The following is a 23433-nucleotide window of genomic DNA, read 5'->3' as shown; positions in this document are numbered from 1 at the left end:
CAAGGAGCTCAGGGCAGCAGGTAAACAGAAGGATTTATATGCAACTTCTCACAACATCAAGCAAAACATATTTTTTCTGCCTCCTGATTTTTGTATAATATCTCAAAAAATGTAAAAGGTAAAAAACACAAAAATAGGAGTCCAGAGTATCCCTAAAACTCCACTGTAGGTTACATGCAAGCAACCCATACATTCCCATAGTGCACACAAGCAAAAATATGCATTCCCATATAATACACAGGCAGTTCAGGGCAGTCAAGTCCCATCCCTTCACTATGACATAATTAACTGTTGGTTTCAATCATAGCAGACAGCAAGACAAACAACGTAGGTGTTAGTGGAAGCTGAACCACAGCGGAAAAGAAATAGGCTCTGAAATAAAGCTTGTTGCAGCAGCCTCTGTGTGGCCTTCTCCTCATGACACTTATTCTTTCCTTTCTACATAATCCTTCCTTTTCTAAAAAGTAATTGTATTTGTTTTCAAAGTAACAAAAGCAGGAAATAAATTTGAAAGCAACACACCATTATTTCTAATAGTCATGTCTGATTATTTTCAGAAAGGGTAACCATTACAAAATTCAAATCAATGTGCTGAATACGATGTGCTGAATACGATGTGCTGAATACGATGAGCCCTTGGCTCAGTCCACCTTATGGAGAATTGTCTGGGAAGCTTCTGCAGCAAGGAAGATTTCCTAGAGAAGCCTGCCAGGCGGCAGGTTGCACCCAGGGCTTCATGAAAAGCATTTCAGTTCTACAACAGGACTTGCCCTTTCTCTCCTCTGCTCCCCCTCCCTCGCAAAACATCTGGAGCAGATTTTGAGGGTGTTGTGGGGGAAAGAAGAGTAGGGGGAAGCACTGGTGCGTGAGCAGAAGTCTGGTGCATGAGCAGAATGGCAGCATTGGAAACAAACCAATTGTTTCTATTCTACAATTTTTTGAGTTCTTATTTGAACATGGTGAGTCTGCTTTTAGTTATGATGTTCTGCTTTTGTTATTCCTGTCTGGGTGTTCGTAGGCTGTCTCATTTCTTATTTCTTTGTATACCTATTTTTTCACTCTTGCATACCATTGTGGGTATTTCTAATGGGAAGTTAACTAATTTTAACAAACAAACAAACAAACAAACAAACAAACAAACAAAATAGCATATCAAATTAATAGATGTACATACAATCCTCCCTAAAGTCTTGAGGAAATTAAGGGTGTTAAAGAAAAATCTAAAATACCATTTTTGTGGTGGGACCATTTGTTCCTATTTCATGCAGCCGGCTTTGTTGGATAATTGGGTTGCCTCCAAAACCCACATTTAGCCACCAAGGCTGTATTATACCCAAAACAACCCTTAAGAGACTCTGGCCAACTTTTTCCTGCCTCTAGTCAACACTTGAAACCCAGCAGTGTGAGCAAATTCAGTTCTTGTGCAGATTTAGTTCTTGTAAACTCTTCTAAATTCATGCTGCACAAATGAAGCTTTCTAACCAGACAGAATCTGTCATATCTGTGTAATTATTATTTTCTAATTACCCCCTCCCACAGGGCATTCACTCTTATGTATCTGATCCAAGAGATTTCATAAATGTCATCCTTTGAATAACAACCTAAAACCCTCACTAACATCACAGATGGCCCTAGAGAATTTTCTCCCATTTGTCCTTCTGCACCAAGCTAACGTTGAGCTTACTCAAACACATAAATGGAGTCAAGATTTATTATTCGCAGTGTTGATTGACAAGTAAACCACTGCTTGATCATCCAGTCAAAACAGCATTATTCATAAGTACAATAAAACAACTAGCTCAATAGATGTTGTTGTTGCTGCTACATACTGTTCTATTGGGGATTATTTTTATATATAAAAAAAGTGTACTGAATAAGCAGTCTGCTCTAATTAGCATGAAAGGCTAATGTCTTCTGGCACTTTGAGTTACTTGGAGAGAAAGAAAATAACTTGATCTTCACAACAGAGTATGTTTAATTTATGGGCTCTGGGTTTTTTTTTTTACTAAATAGGCTTGCTTATGACATTTCTATCCTGCATTCCACACTGTGCATTTTCTTTACTTTTATTTTAATTATTTATCTCTATAAAGAACACAGAAGAACAAAGGCAAATGAGGTATAAGCAGAATAGAAAGCTATACAGATGTACAATGTTTCGAATAATATTAAAGACTGAAAGCTGTACATCAAAGAACATACAAAGTCAATACAAAGGTGGAGTAATTTAAAAGACTACATTTCAAAAAGTTAATCATTTGAAGACTTCCAGCCTAATTTTCTTTCAGATATATATCATTAATATTTTCATAGAATCATGAAATCAAACTCTATTCCTATAATTCTTTATTGCCACTTAATGTAGGGAGCCACAGGCTTCCAACCAATCAGTGCTTCCTAATACTTCAACATTTTGAGTATCACGGTTGGTTTTATCATTTAATTATTACAATGCCAACCCCTACTCTTCCAGGGCAGCAAACACCAAAGTGGTAAAATAATACAATTTACTACTACAACAAATATTTTAATATATCTTTTAAAATGTAAAATTCAATTCCAATCTGTTGCCTCCAAGGATGTGGACAGGCTGCTTGGACGAGTGAAACCAACCACCTGTCTCCTTGATCCTTGCCCATCCTGGCTCATAAAAGTGAGCCAGGAAGGACTGAGTGATGGGCTCTGCGGGGTGGTGAATGTTTCCCTCTGTGAGGGAGCCTTCCCAGACCCGCTGAAAGAGGCGGTTATTAAAAAAACATCTTTGGACCCAGCCAATATGGCCAGCTATTGCCCAGTCTCAAATCTTCCATTCTTGAGCAAGGTAATTGAGCAGGTGATTGTTGAACAACTCCAGGCAGGCTTGGAGGATGAGGACCATTTGGATCCCTTCCAATCAGGATTCAGACCTGATTCAGGGACTGAAACTGCCTTGGTCACACTGGTCAATGATCTCTGGTGGGTTAGGGACAGAGGGGGAAGCTGTTTCGTGGTTCTGCTGGATCTCCTAGTGGCTTTTGATACCATTGACCATGGTATCCTTCCGGACAATCTATGGAAGATGGTTCTGCTCCTTCCTCCTGGGCCGTGTCCAGAAAGTGGTGTTGGGGGATGAGTGTTCAGACCCCTGGGCTCTCACTTGTGAGGTGCCTCAGGGCTCTGTCCTCTCCCTGATGCTCTTCAACATCTATGTGAAGTTGCTGAGAGAGATAATCAGGGGGTTTGGGCTGGGTGTTCAGCAGTATGCAGATGACACCCAGCTCTACCTCTTTTAAATCAGAAGGCAGTGAATGTCCTGTGTGTGTCTGGAGGCAGTTGAAGGATTGATGGTGGCTAACAGACTGAGGTTCAATCCTGACAAGACATAAATACTGTTTTGGGGGGACAGGGGGCGGTTGGGTGTGGGGGACTCCCTGGTCCTGAACAGGATAACTGTGCCCCTGAAGGACCAGGTCTGCAGCCTGGGAGTCATTTTGGGCTCACAGCTGTCCATGGAGGCGCAGGTCAATTCTGTGTCCAGGGCAGCTGTCTACCAGCTCCATCTGGTACGCAGGCTGAGACCCTCCCTGCCCGTAGACTGTCTTGGCAGAGTCATGCATGCCCTGGTTATCTCCTGCTTGGACTACTACAATGTGTTCTACGTTGGGCTACCTTTGAAGGTGACTCAGAAACTACAACTAATCAAGAATGTGGCAGCTAGACTAGTGACTGGGAGTGGCTGCCAGGACCACATAACACTGGTCCTAAAGGATATTCACTGGCTACCAGTACATTTCCGAGCACAATTCAAAGTGTTGGTGCTGACCTTTAAAGCCCTAAATGGCCTCGGCCCAGTATACCTGAAGGACCGTCTCCACCCCCATCGCTCAGCCCGGTCAACTGAGGTCCTCCTCTGAGGGTCTCTGAGGTTCCCTCACTGCGAGAAGAGAAGTTACAGGGAACCAGGCAGAGGGCCTTCTCAGCAGTGGTGCCCTCCCTGTGGAATGCTCTCCCTTCAGATGTCAAGGAGATTTAAAAAAACTGCACAAACTACACAACTTTTAGAAGACATCTGAAGGCAGCCCTGTATTGGGAGGTTTTCAGTGTTTGATGTTTTATTGTGTTTTTATATATGCTGTAAGCCACCCAGAGTGGTGGGTATGATGATGATGATGATGATGATGATGATGATGATATATCCTCACAGCTAATAATTTCAAGCTTGCCAATTACTATTTATCACCAAGTTTTCTAATGAGTTCTATTCCAGCAGCGGGTTTTGTTGTTGTTCTCCCAACATTTAGGATATATTGAACTTTACATAATGAGCTAATTGACATTTGGATTTGCAAAAGTAGTTACTCTACTTCAGTGATCATACATAAACCAGGGGTGTCAGGAACTGGCTGGAGGCACCAGCCCTGTCGATGATCCTGCCTGCCTGACAGCCCTGATAAGGGGTGGGGGACCATTTTCGGGCCCAGGGCCACACTCACTTCTCAACAACCTTCTGAGACCCATATGGAAGCAAAAATGGGTGGAGCAACAAATGTAGTCAGCTAGGGTTTTTTCTGCAAATTAATTTTTATTCCTATTCAAATTTATAACACATCAAAACCAAATTAAAATAAATTTAATACAGTTTTTTTTCAAAACTGGTTTCCCACTCTTTGACATATACTGTATTCCAATTCATCCCTTTTACATGCTGCTTATTTTACAAATTTATCACCAATTAACATCCATTTTTAAAGCAAATTCCTCATCCCTCAGCTGCACCTTTACTAACTCCTGCATAAAAATAAAACAAAATTATATCAAATAACAACAAGTGAGGTTATAGTAGTTTAAATCTTTCATCTTTCCAACTTGCTTGTAGTTTCATTTTCTTCCAATCTCTGCACAGATCCTTCCAATGAAGACTCATCCTTAAACCAGATTCTTTCCTTTTAATGTTCAGTCTTTGCTCCAACCTTTCAAGGCCATTAGTTACATTCCTTTGGAGATAAAGCTTTTACCACCAACCCTTTGTGTTAGGAAGGAGATGTGCCATATTACCAAACATTAGGAAGAACTTCCTGACAGTAAGAGCTGTTCGACAGTGGAATTTGCTGCCAAGGAGTGTGGTGGAGTCTCCTTCTTTGGAGGTCTTTAAGCAGAGGCTTGACAACCATATGTCAGGAGTGCTCTGATGGTGTTTCCTGCTTGGCAGGGGGTTGGACTCGATGGCCCTTGTGCTCTCTTCCAACTCTATGATTCTATGATTCTATTCTATGATTCTATGTTTCCTGGAGAATTCCAACCATAAAAGACTTGGCCACCTACTTTTGTCTGAGGGCAAATGTATCTTGCCCCTTACAGTTCCAGATGAACCACTACACCAATATATTCACTTCTTCAGACCGACTTACTATTTACTTTAATCCCTCATGGCTATTCCTTGATCACAGTGATCAGTTCCAGTCTTTCCAACATAAGTTCAAATTTTGTTCTGCGGTCTTTTGTGAAGATGATCCACTGCAAATTCAGGCAGTCTCAAAGTCACCTAACACAACTCAGGCGATCTCTTTTCCTCCATTTCTCTAATGGAGAAATTATATGCCATTGTTATTTGCTTTGCTTTCACATTCCAAACACTTTCCTCACTTTTTAATCCTCATTTGGGGGTGGGGGGTGGGCAGTAAAATAAAGCCTTGGCAATTTCCAAGTAAAACATTAAAAAATCTGCCCCACTGCCTCTAATTCCAGTTAACAGCAGGAGTTGCCCTTTCAAGTCATTGAAATTTCGAATAAATACCTTCATAGTCCCAATCCTCTGAGCCGGCAGCTGATTTGCTTGTGGCATCCCTTCAATATGTTGCCCAGAGAGCGCCTTTTAAACTTTTATTCAAGTTAGCCAAAACTCGAAGAGGAGATCTACCACGCACTGAGGCAGACAATGGAGGAGCTCTCATCCAGCACTTCCCCCTGCCTGCCCCCACAGGGACAAACCTGGGCACCACAGGCACCTGCAGGTATCTTAGTCTCCCCAATTCCTACTGAGGAGGTTCAGGGGGCTTTATGGCCTCCTTACCCTCCTCCTTTTTGTCCAAGCCTCTCTTCAGCCCTGGAGGACTGGAACAATCCGTCGTCATCAGTTGAGGCAGAAGTGGAAACCAGTTAGTTTCTACACACACCAATACACTGCTTTCCATCCTACATCCGGGCAAGCAAGAAGCATCATCGGAGTTCATTCCAGCCAGGCAAAACCACTCAGGGTGGAAAGAAGGGCCCATGACGGGGCACGGGCCAAACAGAGGGCCAAACAGAGAAGTCAAGAGGGTTCTTGGGCCTGAGCATCCCCACTTCTGCCATATACCAAAAGCTTTTTGCCTTAGGGCACATGTGATAGAAGTCTCACATTTTTTTTTTTACAAAGCCAGCAGTGGTTACCTCCAACTTTGCACACAATATTATTTTTCCCAAGTGACCTGTGCCCTGATATATGTTTTTGTGTGTTTTATACTTCTCACACTCATTTTTCATCAGTTAATTTGCTATATAAATCCTCCATACAAGAATGGTAGTTTGATTGGGTTTTGTCACATAAAACTTAAAAGTAGTGATTCAAGGAATTATACTGAAATAACTGGATCAGATTGTGGAATCAAATATATAAAATATAAGTATATTATCTATTATCTAGTGTTTAGTGGAGCTGAGGAAGTTTCTCAGTTACCTTTGACACAGGGCTCAGATCTGCAGGCGCAAAATTTTCTGCTTTGTTGCAGTGAATTGGAAAGCCTTTGGAATATGCAAGTTCTTTGTCTAAATCAGAGCTCACATGCTGCTCCCAAATCAGTGGATGAGGGTGACACCATTGAAGAGTGGGCCATTGAAGAAGCAGGACTAGTTGTATCTATTTGTTCTACCATGTCTACAGAAACCACAGGTCACTCAATTGTATTAGCTCTCCAGAAATTGCTTGACTGCCAGTTCCCTGAATCCTTGAACACTGGACATGCTGGCTGGTGCTAATGAGAGTCCAATAATATATGGAGGGCCAAGGATTCCCCGGCCCTGGAGCAGTGTATTCCTTCATCCAAGGATAATTTTCATCAAACCACACTAACAAACCAACAAAAGATCTGCCTTAACTCTAATTTCTGGAGACCAACATTATGTTTCTTACCAAAATATATGGTCTTTTGACACGTGATCCTGCAGGAGTGTCCATTTTGTCCCCAAGTCAAGAGATGCATAAAGCTTAAAATATAATAAAAGCAGAACATTTTAGTACAGTTTTTATTTAATCCTTCTTACAAAGTACAATAAGCACAGGCAAATGAATTTTCAAGGCTGGAAGTAATATGCGAGTGAGCTGTCCAGGTGATCAAATTACTGGCTGCCATCCCTTAGTTCATTTCAATTTGTTTAAATATCAACAAAACATGACCAAAAAGGAAGCAACATTCAGATTCATATACCGTATTTTTCGCCCCATAGGGCACACCGGCCCATTGGACGCACCTAGTTTTTTGGGGGGGAAATAAAGAAAAAAAATTATTTCCCCCCCCCAGGAGCAGGGCTAGGGCGAGGGAAACCTGAGCTTCCCCCAACCCCAGCCCCCAGAACAGGCAGCTCTCTGCAAGCCGTGGGAGCCCAGCGCAACTTCCTGCCGGGCTCCCGTGCCTTGCGGATATCTGCCTGAAACCCAAACCAGGTCGGGGAACAGTGGGATGACGGCGTTCCGCCTCCCCGCTGGCCCGCGAGCTTGTGGGCCTGGCAGCAGAGAGAAGCGCGCTTCTCCCCACCGGCAGCCTCCAAACCAGGTTGGGGAACCGAAGCCCGGGGCGTGCTGTGCAGTGCGCCCCAGGCTTCTAGATGCAGGCTGCTATCCGCAAACCTAGGGAGCCCGACAGGAACTCCCGCAGGCTCCCAAGGCTTGCGGAGAGCTTCCTGAAGCCTGGAGAGCGAGAGGGGTCGGTGCGCACCGACCCCTCTCGCTCTCCAGGCTTCAGCGAAAGCCTGCATTCGCCCCATAGGACGCACACACATTTCCCCTTCATTTTTGGAGGGGGGAAGTGCGTCCTATAGGGCGAAAAATATGGTAAATAATCATAGCATAACAGAATGGCTCACACATGTACAATCATCGTCATGACTTTCATATACCTAATATCACTTCCTTACTGGCTGGTGTCAACTCAAAGCCAATGCTGTTCAATGGACTCTGCTCAGTTATTCAGTTGTGAAACACTAACTGTTGAAGAATAGTATGAGATGGATGTGTGTAGGGTACAGCCTACACTGAATGACCTGAATAATAATTTTCCATTGCTAAATAATGCCACCCTTATCTGAATACTATTTCCTCTAAAGTGGTTAGAACTTATTTTGGTATAACATTTCAGAAATGTCAAATGACTGCTTGACCCTTCTTACCTGCCCCTCCTTGGTGTAGGCAAGCACTTTATCCTCCTGCTTTGGATGAAAAATCAGGGTTTCCACAAAGAAATTAATAGGCTGCTTTTGAAAAGTTGCTCCTTCATCTGTGCTAATAAAAAGACTCTGATCCAGGTCATTATGGGAAGAACTTACAAGAATTATCTACAAAAGAAAAGAACAGCAGATTAGCCAGACTCTTGTTCTACCTACAGGAATCTTTTTCATCTTACTAAAAGGCAAAGAAATGTAGGAGCGGAAAATAGGCACACATGTACTGAGCTGATTCAGCTCAATCTTCCTTCCAACTGGTCCAGAAACCAAAAGAGGAACTATATCAGCCATTTAATGATAATCCCTTTAGGACAGGTCATATAAGCTACAATTATAACCATTGGTTTTATGCCACTTCAACTCCCATGGCTTTTCCTAAAAACAACAACCTAGGATTTGTAGGATGATGATGTAGGAATTCTGTATTTAGGATCCCCTATGCTACTTCTCCATAGAACTACAATTCCCAGGATCCCCTGAAGACGAGAAGGGACTTTTATAGCACAATAGTATAAATGTTGACTCGAAAGAAAGTTCCATTTTGTTCTACGGTGCTTATTCCCTAGTGGGGCTGCAGCCTAGAACCACAATTATCCTCGTGCTTTATCAGTGATCATATCACAACTGGCACAAGATGTTTGGAAGGAGAGCAAAATACGGGGGACAAGGACTGCAGTTGGAAGGAGGAGGGGATAACAAAATGTTGGAAAGAACTAATCTTCCTAATACTACCATTAATGCTGCAAAGCTGCTTCCTAAGACAGTATTTTCCTTACTGAGCGATACAATACATTTCAAAATGACAATTCTTTGCCCATGTGCTCATAATCTAAAAAATGTCAACATGTACATGGTAAATCTCTAGCGGTGGTGAGAGTCAGCAGTCAATTATTTGTCTTGATCACAATTCACTGCAAACTGCATAAAGGAACTAACTGAATTCTGCAAGAGGAATTGTCTCATGCAGGCACCCTGTTGGAGCCACACTGCAGTACCTTTCACGGTTCCCACTGGCAGACCTATTCAGGCATTTATGATTTTCATGTGCTAACAGCCAAGCAACAATGTCCTGGGGGGCCCTGAAGCAGGGGAGGCCCCCTATGTCTAGCCTTTGAGTGCTGTAAAAGGTGACCTGCCAGCAGGGTTGGGGCTTGGCAGCTCAGCCAGCCTGCTCCCCCTCACCTGCCAGTTTGCACACAACCCAGATGACAATCCACTCCAGATTTTGCTTGGAACTAGACTGTATCCACTAACTGCAGATCCAGAATTAGCCGTTTTCAACTCAAGAGTGAGAGTGTCACTCACTGTCCACAAGTGACATTTCAGAGGAGACTGAAAGGCTGTTGTACCATGGATTATGAAATAACACGGTGAAACACGGTGAGGTGAACAAATTAGTTCAAGATACATTCTGTGTGTAAGCAAAACCACTGAACAATTCCCCCTCCTCTTAGAGCCAAAGGTCAGATTATCACATTATTGTGTGGAGTGGCTGCTGCTGAAAAACCCCTGCAGGGTTGCGGAGCTGCAGGCAACATATGTAGCAAAATAACCATACTTGTTTGAGGGGAGGGGAGGGAGCCAGGGCTGCAACCCCTATGGCTGAATGCACGAGCTTAGAGATGCCCCAAGTGATTCCCTGGCATGTGGACTGTGGGTCCAAACAGGTGTGATGTAAGCGTGCAAATGCACACACTGGCTGTTTATTTTAGCAACAGCAAGCTGCAGAGACATTCAATCAGGATCAGGACTGAGCACACAAGGAGGGGGGACAGGTTAACCATTTCACACATGCAACAGTCCCAACATGCTTGCCTCCTGGAGCTAATACAGGAGTAGGCAGCCTAAGGCCCATGGGCCACAAGCAGCCCATGGAGGTTGTTTAACCAGCCCACGAGCTGCACCCAAACCGAGCTGCCTGCTTGGTGAGTGTTGGGATACTGCCAGGGAGACAGAGTCCATCTTGACTCCACTTCGTCTCCAGACGTCCATTGATCTCCCGTAGACACGCAGTATCAGCAATTAGTGACACGAGCTCCAGAAATAGCTTGCCACATTCCAGAGCCGTGCACACTCTATCAGCAGATAATGCACAGAGCGAAAGATGCACTCAGGAGAGCATTATTTACAAGTTTATTTCTGCGTTGATCAGAACAAAGAAAAACATGACTGCCTGCTTCAGTGTCTCCGGCAGAGAGAGACGAAAACAAAGACACAACAGAAACATCCTGTGAAACAGGAAATGCGCAGGCTGTGACACAAACATCTTGCTCCCTTTTAAGGTGGAACGGAAATATCCTAACAGAGTGTCCACGTGCTGCACTAAACCTGAGTGGCGTGGGGACTCGCTTCTGCGGCGCTAGAAATTGCATCTGCGCAGGCGCAGACACTGGAAATTGCTGGTGTGTGTGCACGCAATGCAGCCCACGGAGGGATCTCTGCTGGAGTGAACCGGCCCAGGCGAGGTAAACCTTGCTGACCCCTGAGCTAATAGAAGCTTCTGGAGGAGGGTTTTGGGCAGGACTGTAGAGGGAGGTAAGAGTTAACTCCATTACCACAAAGCTGAGGTTCCAATCCCTCTTGGAGCCACAGCTGTTATTGTTATAAGAAAAAATCAGGCATGTTAAATGCGTTCGCACATTCAACATCATGCCTTTTCAGTCAGATGTTATGAAAGTTAAGCGCTGCATACGGCAAGGGGCCAAGAGCATGGCAAAGAAGCGTTTTGCTTCCCTTCATGCTGCAGCAATAAGAGCAACAATGAAATCAGGCCAGAGTCGGCTAGTGCTACAACTTCAGGATACCTGCAATGGATACTCTGAAAATACTTAGTGTTCATTTTCAGGGCTTACCTTGAGCCTGAACTACAATATTAAGAGGAAAAGACTAAAATTGATTTTGGATTAAATAGGAGATCAACTTGTGAGGGGGTGGAATCCTAATATGAATTACCATAACTAGCTCACTATCTGGCAATTTGCCATTTCTCAATTTCCTTTCATTATTTGTAAAATTAGAATATTGCATTATCTCTAATGTTGCAGTAATCAGTAAGATTAAGGTTGTAAAACACTGTGCAAATTACACATGATCCAACACGATTCATAACAACAAATTGTGGTGTTCTGTTCCAAATTCATGTGCTGCACAGAGGGATTCTCAGTTTGCGTGCTTCCATCAGCCTCTGATAGTGGGAGAAAAGATTTCCAGTAGCAGCAAAGAAGAGAGTAAACTGGGCTCACTCTAGAAGACAATTACAGTGGTACCTTGGTTCTCGATCGTAATCTGTTCCGGAAGTCCATTTGACTTCCAAAATGTTCAAAAACCAAGGCACGGCTTCTGATTGGCTGCAGAAGTTTCCTGCACTCAAGCATAAGCCGCATCGGACATTCAGCTTCCAAAAAACATTCGAAAACCAGAACTCTTACTTCCGGGTTTTTGGCGTTTGGGAGCCAATTTGTTCATCAACTAGGCCATTCAAGAGCCAAGGTTCCACTGTAGTTATTCATTGAGTTCATTTTCCATCCCACCAATTCCTAAGAGTTGCAGCCTAGTAACAACAGTTTAGGAGGGAAATATAATGAAAGCAGAATGCTCAATTAACAAGCAAATCATGCAGAAATTAAATTATACCCCATGTCTGCTCAACACAGGCTTAAATAGAAAGACTATAAGCACTGCCTGGTGGTATTCAGACTGCATGCATTCCAGTGCTCTACTCCATGTGGAAGTGGACTGAGCCCCGCAAAGAAGCAGCTATGCTACAGGGTGAGTCCTTTAAAAGACACCCTGTACATTTAGAAGCTATACAAAAGAGGAACTGGCAACCAAGCACAGGAGCCAACTCCTAGGGGCTGAGTAGTCTTTAGCCCACCCCCAAAAAATATTTGAGGGGGCTACCCCCCCAAAAAAAAGTTGATGGGCATTGCCATTCAAATAGTGTTTGTGTGCCACATCATGTGATTGACTATGCAGGGTGGGGCTTACCTGGGCACCCCTGCAACCAAGCAACTCCTAACTATTCTGACATGTGGGCCACTGCTCCTGGAAAAACCAATCACAGGTAAATTTCCAGAGCCTCATGGCAGCAAAGCCAAAGAAGTTCTTTGATGCTTTACATCTCTTTCCAATGAAATGTCCATGTACCACCAAAAGAAATGTGCATGAAATGAAAATGCGGCATATCAAAACATGAAGAAGGAAATCCATAATGTTTAGAGATTCCTGTCCACAACCTTTTGACACACCAAAAACATACCAACCTTGCTTGCACCTATACAATAAAGTGCCAAGGACATTTGTAATACAACAGAAAGAGGAGTAACTTGTCAGATTTGTAATAATATAAAATTCTCCTCCTGCTAACCAGGTTTCTGGGATAAGAAATGTACCAATATACAGTGGCATTCTGCTCTTCATATATTAGTAGCCAGTTTTTTCTTTCAGATTTCTCCATGTGGTTGTGTAAGTGGGTAACAGGTACATGGAGAAAGTCTAGGGTGAGTCAGGGCTCATTCGCACTTCCGCTTGTCTTGTGCCAAATGATTTTGTCTTCGCCCTATCGCTTTCCCCTGGAAAACCTGCTCTTTAGTGCTAAATCGGAACAAACAGCAATCTGAGACAAACCTGGTTGTCATTTGTTCTGATTCAGCACTAAACCATGGGTTTCCCCAGGGGAAAGCAGCAGGCAAAATGGAGATGGGATGAGTCTGCACATGCAGCCCTCATCCCTGCCACACTCACCTCAGCCATTGTGATCACAGAAATGGCTGTTGACTTCCTGCATACACATCCAGTGTACACTAGTCTCTCTACATGGCAGTGCACCCGTGTATATAATCATATAGAGGAGTCTGTTCACTCCATTACTCATTAAAAAAATGAATTTAGGTAAATTGATCTCAGTTGACATATGCTATTCTATGTGCTACCTGGAGATGGCAGCATTAAATTTCCCTCTGTATTGTTCTAGCCTCTCACATTCCAGAAGTACTCTGCTGTGGTTTTTAATAACTACGTGAAAGAAATATCGTGCAACTGCTGTTAATTTGGGAGCGTTACCAAATTATGATCTTATTTTTGTACACTGTCAGCATATGTTCTGTGTAGCAGGTGGTATGTAGAAATGTCTTTTAATAAAAAAACCCCCCATAAAACGTGATGCAACAGAATTTACACCTTCTAGTTTTTGGCTACTGGAAAATTCACATTGCGTGCATATTAATTTTGTGTGCCTCCTTGGATAAGACGCTGCAGGTATGATTCCATGTGAACAGTATTCATCTATACCAGGGACATCCAACTCCCGATAGACTGCGATTTACTCACAGTATAAAAAAACTGGCAGTGATCTACCCATTGTCGTAAAAAGACTGGCAGTGATCCACCCCAAGTTGTGGAGCTTTTTTTAGGAAGCCAAAGTTGTGGAGCTTGAGCTTTTGGTGGGGTTTTTTTGCTTTTCCTTTTTTGCTTTTTTGTAAGGAGATCGCTGAGGAGCTAGAGGTCAACCAGGATCTACCGCGCGATGTACCAGTAGATCACGATCTACCTGTTGGACATGCCTGATCTATACCAAAGTGACTAAAAGTTTTGTCTGTTTCCCTCATACCATTAGTGGGTGTGGGAGTAGGAAAGCCAGCTGTGAGAAGGCAGGGGGCAGAAGAGAGCCAGGCAAAGAGTCACCATCCCACCTTCTCCACCAAATGGGACTGGCCTCCGCATCCCCTCACCATGGCCATGGCAAATCCAGGGCCCCCTCCCTTGCACAATGCACAATTCAAGGACCAGACATGCCTTATGGGGAGGGGGAGCTGAATGGAACCAGAACAAAGAATCCATTGTGAGGTCTGTATTTTAGAAGAATGCAAGCAACAGGGACAAGAAAATGTTAGGAGGAAGCAATTACTTATTTTAAAGTTCCCCAAACAAGTCATGACAGATGAATCTCATTTCTCTTTTTGATAAGAGTTACAAGCTTGGTGGATCAGGGGATGCTGTGGATGTAATGTACTTTTGTACATAGAGATGTCAGAACTGAATGAGGCAATGGGTGCTTCCAGAATGCACCCAAAATGATTTGTTTTTTAAAGTAACATGGCATTAGTCTTGGCTGTATCAACTATGTTTTATCTGATCCCCCACTGTTCATGCTCCTATACATATGTTTAAAAGCAGCAAGGTACAGCTTCTTTACTGATTAGGAAATTTTAAAAGTTCTATACAAAAGAGAAAAAAATCATTTCCCCACATAGTAACATATTTCTGTCTCAAACAAAGCCACACAGCCAAAGTCTAATGAGCAGTATAAGGTAAAGGTAAAGGACCCCTGGCCATTAGGTCCAGTTGTGACCGACTCTGGGGTTGCAGTGCTCATCTCACTTTATTGGCCGAGGGAGCCGGCGTACAGCTTCCAGGTCATGTGGCCAGCATGACTAAGACGCTTCTGGTGAACCAGAGCAGTGCACGGAAACGCGATATAGCATATACAGTATAAAAGAGTCTAAATATTTTGTTTTCTGCCCGAATACGGGAGATCAAGTGCTCCAGTCACATCTGTCACCTCAGTAGTTTCTCTGAGCTGTCCTGGTCTTTTTATAAAAGTTATTTCCATACAGACTGGGTAAATCTAACATTTATAGAGTAATTTGCTTGCCTTTGTTACTTTGTGTGTGAAAACATCACATTCAAACTCATTGATTTAAATGCTGGCACTTAGTTTTGATTTGAAATCAATGGGACTTAAAAGTGCTTAACTTTGGCTGGATTGTGGCCAAAGTAATTACTGTAATTAGCAATGCTTATGGCAGCCTCTAAGTAATAGCCCCGGGTGCATGTGCCACTGTGGCATCGAACATCATTTCTGTAAAGAGAAGAAGATGACAACAGGGTAGGAAGGTCATGGCTGGTCTACAAAATTACGACTGATCAAAGTGCCCCAGGCACATCATGTCATGACAACTCACATCAGTTGTTCGTTCATTTGTTCATAGAAAGCAGTCACTGAAAACAATAATGCAAAAATTCAGAAGGTAAGAAAAAGAATGTAGGTTACATTGTCACATTTGGTAGCTTCCTTTTCATACAAAATACACAGAGATGGATGCTAGAAAAATCTTTATGCAGTGGTACCTCGGGTTACAGACACTTCGGGTTACAGACTCTGCTAACCCGGAAGTAGTACCTCAGGTTAAGAACTTTACCTCAGGATGAGAACAGAAATTGCGCAGTGGCGGCGGGAGGCCCCATTAGCTAAAGTGGTAGCTCAGGTTAAGAACGGTTTCAGGTTAAGAACGGACCTCCGGAACGAATTAAGTTCGTAACCAGAGGTACCACTGTAGTTAATAGAAGAGTAAGAAGCAAGCTTATTTATATCAGAAAAAAGAAGAAGTATCACAAATAAGCTTAATAAAAGAGCATCTTCAAAAATTATGCTGAAACCATGCTTACAAAATGTGCAAGCAAAGGATCAATTTCCTCCCCCCCCCCCCAGAAAGTATTTATAATGAAAAGGTTGATTTTACTGCCTGCCTTAGTAGCATCCTAGCAAGATCTAGCTATACATAACTTCTAACTGTATGTGGGGCTGCCTTTGAAGAATGTAAACTTCAGTTGAATGCCAAATACCACAGTAAGAATGCTGGAAAGATTCAAACTATCAGACAAAACAAAACCAGTTTCAATTCATTTGTTTCTGGGCCCAATGCAAAGTGCTGCTTTCAACTTTTAAAGGCTTAAACCAGGGGTAGGCAACCTAAGGCCTGGGGACCCGGATGCGGCCCAATCGCCTTCTCAATCTGGCCCATGGATGGTCTGGGAATCAGTGTGTTTTTACATGAGTAGAATGTGTGCTTTTATTTAAAATGCATCTCTGGGTTATTTGCGGGCATAGGAATTCATTCATTATTTTTTTCAAAATATAGTCCGGCCCACCACATGGTCTGAGGGACGGTGGCCCACGGCCCATGGGCCACGGCTGAAGAAGGTTGCTGGCCCCTGGCTTAAAGCGTTCCAGAGCAGGATATATAAAGGCCCACCTTCTCCGCATGAGTCCACCCACATGCTTGGATCATCGGGGAGGTCTGCTCCACGCCCCACGGCCCTCCGAGGCAGAGAGAAAGTGGGGGCACCCAGGCTCTGAACTCCCCAGCCCTTTCTGCTGTTAAGGCACTGTTGTTTAGACAGCTATTTGCTCAGTAAATTACTGAAGTTTTCTCCTATTCTTCTTCTTCTTTTTTTGGCAGATTGCTTTTGCTTGAAGACTGCTGTTGCTGTTTTTGTATTATTGGTAGATTTTTTTATGGTGATTGTCGGCCACTTTGAAAGTCACAGAAAAAACTGGTATTTTAAGTATTCCAATTAACAAATAATTATTACCCAGGTAAATGAAAAACTGTATTTTTTGTGTTAATTATTGTGTTAATACAACATTCAGTTACACACACTGTCATTCAGAATAGTGATTGTGATTGACAATCAAATATTTGTAGCTGAATAGACTAATCTCAATTTCTATTTTAACTTGGCATTCATCCAAAGGCTTTGACAGGGGCAAAGGTGGCATCACATTGAAGGCTGAAATTGCTCAAGACAAATAAAGTCAATTTGCACCTAAGGCAGATTGTTCCATACCACCTCTCTACCCCTACTGGTTGTTTTGAATATTTGGCTTAAAGCATGTACAACTATCTCCAAGAGCCAAACAGTATTCTCTTTATCACTGCTTATGTCAATACACCTTGCATCAGGCTTATCTTTTCCTGTCCTCCACACAACTGTGTCATCTGGTGAAAAGAGAAAAACGTGAATGGGTTGCCTCTTCAACCCCACCCCCTCCTAGGCCTCTAAATAAATTGGGCGATGGAAGCACCTGTTACTATGGAGTTCTGGGTCTAGGGGTCTATTAAATGTGTTGAGCTAATAGATCTCAAGGTTCTAGGGAAGAAAATGAAGTAGATCCTACAAATCTGACACCTGCCCATCACTGTAGACAAAACTCAGCTGGAATAGTCTGTCTTGGTACAAAGAAGGTTCCTGTGTTTCACTAGGCTTGAGAAATACAGTACTGCCACTCTTCCATAGGCCCTGCAAGAATTATGGCTTGTGGAGATACAACAACAAACCACCATTTTATCATAACAGCATATGGGAACATCTTCACGTTGCAACAATACGGCCATCTGCTGCCATCAATTTAACAACAGGTTCTATTATAAGGGCAAGGATAAATGTGCTTATCTATATTAGGGTGACTTCAAGTGACTGAGTGTTATACACAAAAATAGTGTTTTTTATTTAGGCACGGAAAGGGAAATTAGAGGAAACATTTTATGCAGATTCCCTTCAAAAGCTGTGCTAAAGGGAATGTGCATATTCTCATTCTCTTTTCCAGTTTTTTGTTTTTAACTCTCAGACATATACGCCCAGGGAACTGACTGTAGCAATAACTGAGTATTGCTGAAACTGTGAGATAAATGTGACCGTCTAGTTTTCACCTCTGGAGCATCTTCCAGATAAATACTCCAACCTGAAGATCAGCCTTTTGCTATTTTAAAAAACAGAAAACAAAAGAAATCAATTTCCCACTTGAAAGGCTGCCAGGTTGACATTTTAGAAGAATAGTTAATGAGGGAGCCCAATTAGAAGTAAATGAAAATTTCCATATTAGGTAGAATGCAATCAACTTTTTGAGTCCTATAATGCAGTAGTACAATAAACATTGTTGGTCCTATTTGCATTTACACAGTGGAAATGAATGAGGGGAATGTTATGAACTGTACTTTGTGGCAACTGAGAGTTAGGGGAACTGACCTTTCGGTGGCACAGGAGCACTCAAGTGTGCAACAATGCTGTGACAAGATACATTGGCTAAGAAAACTGGCTACTGAAGAATGTCATTTTGAACAGGGAATTGCAGGGAACTGCACTGCTCCTCAGCTTCAAATCCCCCATGGCAGATGTTTCTCCTCTTGCAGGGCTCCCTTGCAAACATGCACACTATGTAGGGCTGTCTTTGGGAAGTGTTGTTGTTGTTTAGTCGTTTAGTCGTGTCCGACTCTTCATGACCCCATGGACCAGAGCACGCCAGGCACTCCTGTCTTCCACTGCCTCCCGCAGTTTGGTCAGACTCATGTTTGTAGCTTCGAGAACACTGTCCGACCATCTCATCCTCTGTCGTCCCCTTCTCCTTGTGTCCTCCATCTTTCCTAGTATCAGGGTCTTTTCCAGGGAGTCTTCTCTTCTCATGAGGTGGCCAAAGTATTGGAGTCTCAGCTTCACGATCTGTCCTTCCAGTGAGCACTCAAGGCTGATTTCCTTAAGAATGGATACGTTTGATCATCTTGCAGTCCATGGGACTCTCAAGAGTCTCCTCCAGCACCATAATTCAAAAGCATCAATTCTTCGGTGATCAGCCTTCTTTAAGGTCCTGCTCTCACTTCCATACATCACTACTGGGAAAACCATGGCTTTAACTCTATGGACCTTTGTTGGCAAGGTGATGTCTCTGCTTTTTGGAAGTGACCCAATGCTTATTTGGAGGAGCAAAGCTACAGTTCCCTTGAACATTTGTGGCAGCTGTGGCCATTACTGTCATGGAGGGCAGTGACCACGGTCGGCCCACCCATAGAATCATAGAATCATAGAATCATAGAGTTGGAAGAGACCACATGAGGCAAAGTGAGGCAACTGCCTCAGGCAGCAGGATCACAGGGGCAGCAGATCTGGCCTCCAAGGAATCCATTGCCTGCTGCCGCTGCTGCAGTAGCACTGATGGCTGTGGCGCGCTCCTTGGAGTCCAGATCTGCCTCCTCCTCAGCAGCACCCTCCAGCGCCACCTGGGTGTTTGTGGGTGTGGCACCACCATTTTGTGGTTCACCTTAGGTGCCAAAATGTCTTGGGCTGACTTGGGCAATGACTATGCCTTGCAGAAAAAGGAAGCAGTGGGTGAGATAAAACTCTATGGAATGTCATAGGAGACAATCCCCTGGTGCCGTGGAAGTATCGTTTGGGGGTGGCCTGGTGCTTCTTTTGGGATGCAAAGTTCTCTACTTCATAGCAGCAGGCTGAGGTCATCAGCATTGAAGTGCTCAAGAACAACAATCTTCATCCCAGCAAACAACAATGTATCTTGAAGGGGAGAAGTGATTGCAATGTACGATATGGGGTATTATAATTCATATTTTCTGGTGTAGGATCAAATAAACTATTGAGGCTATTAGTTTGGCTCTTTGTCGCATAAGGAACTGGGCACCAACTTTAGCATCACTGAAAATATGTAAGACAGTGAAAACTGCAAGATTACCACCTATCTTCCAACTACTGAGGTATAAATCTTGCAAAAAACAAAAACAAAAAACCACACACATTCAACTTTATCCAGCACCAATTGGTACCAATTCACCATTTTTAGTGGTGTGGCTCATATACTGTAAAGGCATAATGCCTGAACAGATCATCTATTGAAGATACACTCCACACTGGACCTATATTACTCAAAGGTCTGGAATCTTTTTTCCTGATTTTCCAGGGCCAGTCCTGGAATTACGAAAGCCATCCTGGCCTCTGAATTGATCCCAGAATGTCCCTATTTCCCCTGTTAGTGCTGCTGCTGCTGCTGCTGCCAAGCTCAGGATGAGCCAACGCTTATCAGTTGGGTGAGTTGGGCTGAGTGAGAAAAGTCCCTATTTTCAGTTGAGGAAAGTTGCAGGGTTCAGTTTCCTAGCACAGGGATTCTGTTCTCGCATGCCTGGGAACACCCACAAGTGCCATTAAAATTCTATATTTTATAAAAGGGATCCTAACAGAATCATAGACTCTTAGAGCTGGAAGGTACCCAAGTGTCATCTAGTCCAACCCCACACAATGCAGGAATCTCAACTAAAGCATCCATGAAAGTTGGCCATCCAACCTCTGCTTCAAAACAAACCTCCAAGGAAGGAGAGTCCACAACTTCCTGAGAGAGACCGTTACACTGTCAAACAGCTCTTACTGTCAGAAAGTTTTTCCTAGTATTTAGTTGGAATCTCCTTTCTTGTAATTTGAAGCCATTGGTTTGAGTCCTACCCTCCAGAGCAGGAGAAAACAAGCTTGTTCCCTCTTCCATGTGATGCCCCTTGAGATATTTCAATATGGCTATTGTATCTCTTTTCAATCTTGTCTTTTCCAGGCAAAACATACCCAGCTTCCAAAAGCACTTTGGCAAATGCACATATTCAATGTCTTTGCCCTTTAGTCCACTGCAGTTGCACCTCCGGTTTAGTTTTACAAGAAACAGATGGTTTCCTTCCATATGAAATGAAGCCCTTGCAACAACTTTGCAATATACTTTTGAACAGGAGTGCCATCAGGATTTTGTGTGCCTATGTGAATTGGGATTTCTGCTGCATTCACAAAACACACAAATTTGCATGAAACTTGCATATACGTTGTTATGTGGATATTTGTGCCCTTTTGCGATGGAGGTGAAGGATGCAAAAATAAATCAAAGACCACACACAAGCAATAAGAGGTCTGACAAACAGAATATCAACGTGATGCTTTCCCCACGATAGTATTTCCAGACCAGAAAATGTTTACCCTGTTACAGGTTTTTGTTTTTAATATATTTTAAAACATATCATCAAGTTGCCCAAATGTTTTCTTGGTTTTACTCCAACTTGAGTTCTTTACATGACTTAGAATTGGCACTGGGGGAGAGTGGGGCTCTTGGGCAGACAAAAATTACTTTCCCTCAGTGTAAACCATGTAAATAACTTAATCTCTTAAAATAACCAATTTTGTCATCCTTTCTGCTTGAAATCTGGCATCCTCAAACTTACCTCTTCTATACTGCCAAGTTTCAAATTGACCCATTGAACCATTTTGAACCGTATGACCTACTTAACCACCACCACCCACCAATTTCCCGTTCAGCCAACTCATTCTTAAACACAGGGCCATGGCTGGAAGTAACAAGCATTCTGAATAATGGATTCCTCAGCTAGTTTTCTCCCCATCTAAACCCTTTCCTTGCTGGAGACAACTGGTTCCCCAGCAGCATACGGCATACAGTAAATATTACCAAAGTAATAAATCTTTGGCAGATGATTACTTTGAGAATTTTGGAAGAGGGAGAGAGAGAGAGAGAGAGAGAGAGAGAGAGAGAGAGAGAGAGAGACCTTATAGATTCTACACACACCCTCCCAAAATGTGGTTGTTTATACCAACTTTGTGTGCTTATAGTTACAAAACTATGGGAGCTGGCAGGATTGCTTGATGTTCATATTAATTTCCTGACTGATGCAAGAGCTCAGGTTTTAAAAGTTACATATCCCTGAGGAGAAATCCAATTTGACAATAAAATCCTTGTCTTCCAGAGGAGTATAATGTGGAATTCGGTTAAATGTTCTACTTGCTTTCTATCTACAATTGTATTAAGTCACCCATATCATGTTCCATGATACTATTTTGGAAATGTTAAGGTTTCCTTCCCCTGGATTATAAGCATTTTGAAATCCTAAGTGGCATATCATAGCTCTCAATGCTCTTTGTTGTAGGATTGGAACTCCCCCTTTATCCCTCTTAAGTCAAAATTGCCTTTGGGGATTGATCTGAATTGAATTTGGGAATGTAAATCAGATCATCACCTTTGCTTGGCAGAGTCTTGCATCTCTCCAGCTATTTTAGGTTTGACAGGCAGCAGAGTCCAATTTGCTATAATTATTTGCCTTTTGAGAAATCATAGTCTTTTCTCCTTCACACAAAAATGAGAATATACTGTGAATTTGGCATGGAAGAAAACGTAGGGCAACACACGAAAAGATGAACAGAGAAGAGGGCATTGTGGTCAAGATGAGAGAGTGCAATGCACAAGATACATTTGGGGGTTTATATTTCTTTTTACAGCAAGAGATGACCTGTTGTATAGCCGACAACTTCTGGCCAGGAAACTTACTAGTCACAGCACTGCAGGTGTGCAGCTTTGAGAAAGACAGTGCATAACAAGAATCAGGATCAGAAACCTTCTCTACAAGACTTTTGTACTAAGTATATTCACGGCACAAAACCTCTGAAAGTGCTAACGCAGACTCACCAACTGATCTTCTGAACACATTCTGCCAGTAACATGTTAAATTTTTCAATACTTTGGGGAAGCAGATCTTTTAGGTGCAGAAAAAAACGGAAATGTGGGCCTTAGCACATCATGCATTTTTAATAATCAGAAAATGTGCTTGGGGGAGAATGACCACAGCTGACAGGCTGAACCCACAGGAGTAGCACATTTCTCACAAACCCCCTGGAAAAGAACAGTGTCTCACTTCTATAAAAAATACAATAGATGGGCAAACCACTGGTAACAGAAAAGGAGCACGTCTAGCTACTGATTTCAGTGCTGCCTAGTGACCTTTCAACAACACTGACTTTCCAACATTTTAGTTGGAAGCAAGTTCATATCCAATTTTTCACTAGTTTGGAAAATTTGGTAAAACTGAAAACTCTCATGGTGTCACACATGCCTGGCAAGATGTGGCTAAAATCACAGGCACGTCTGACATCATGGCAGTGTTCAATTTTACCAAATTTTAAAATTAATGAAACCTGGGAAATTAGTTTTTGAAAGGTGGTTGCATTTCATATTCATATATTGGTTTGAAAAATGAAAATAAGACAGTTTACATTAAAAAGCAAATGGAACCAAAGTTCTCCCCCTTTGGTACCAGAGCTATATGGAGAGAAAGAACTTGAAAGAAAGCGATCACATCTCTATCAACAATGCACAAAGAGAACTGCAACCTATTTGGTATTCAAATATGTAAGACATGCTTTTTGCTAACTTCTCAGCAATGTTTTCTTACCTTGCTGAGATCAGAAAATGTCTAAGTGCTTATTCAGACTTTCAAAATTTGCTCCATGCAACCTGTCCAAAGCTATCTGTGGAGCTATCACACGGAGAATGCAATGCCTTTCTCCAAACCTGTGACTTCTAGTCAGCTAGAAATGGAT

General features: G+C 42.7%; 1 protein-coding gene across 1 annotated transcript in view; it reads right to left on the bottom strand.

The window, feature by feature from the left end:
* The window catches only part of SORCS2 (sortilin related VPS10 domain containing receptor 2), a 122763-nt gene that overhangs the window by 56133 nt on the left and 43197 nt on the right, over positions 1-23433 (bottom strand). The window contains exons 4-5 of the mRNA XM_083448573.1: positions 8401-8565; positions 7148-7221 (exon numbers count right to left, since the gene is read on the bottom strand). Of these exons, the coding sequence (XP_083304699.1) occupies positions 7148-7221; positions 8401-8565 (239 nt within the window). The remainder of the gene's footprint in view (positions 1-7147; positions 7222-8400; positions 8566-23433) is intronic.

This window comes from Podarcis tiliguerta, assembly GCF_965153285.1.
Source record: "Podarcis tiliguerta genome assembly, chromosome: 7".
NCBI classification, from domain to species: domain Eukaryota; kingdom Metazoa; phylum Chordata; class Lepidosauria; order Squamata; family Lacertidae; genus Podarcis; species Podarcis tiliguerta.
Note: the sequence above shows the minus strand (reverse complement) of the source record. Positions and strands in the feature narration are given on the sequence as shown.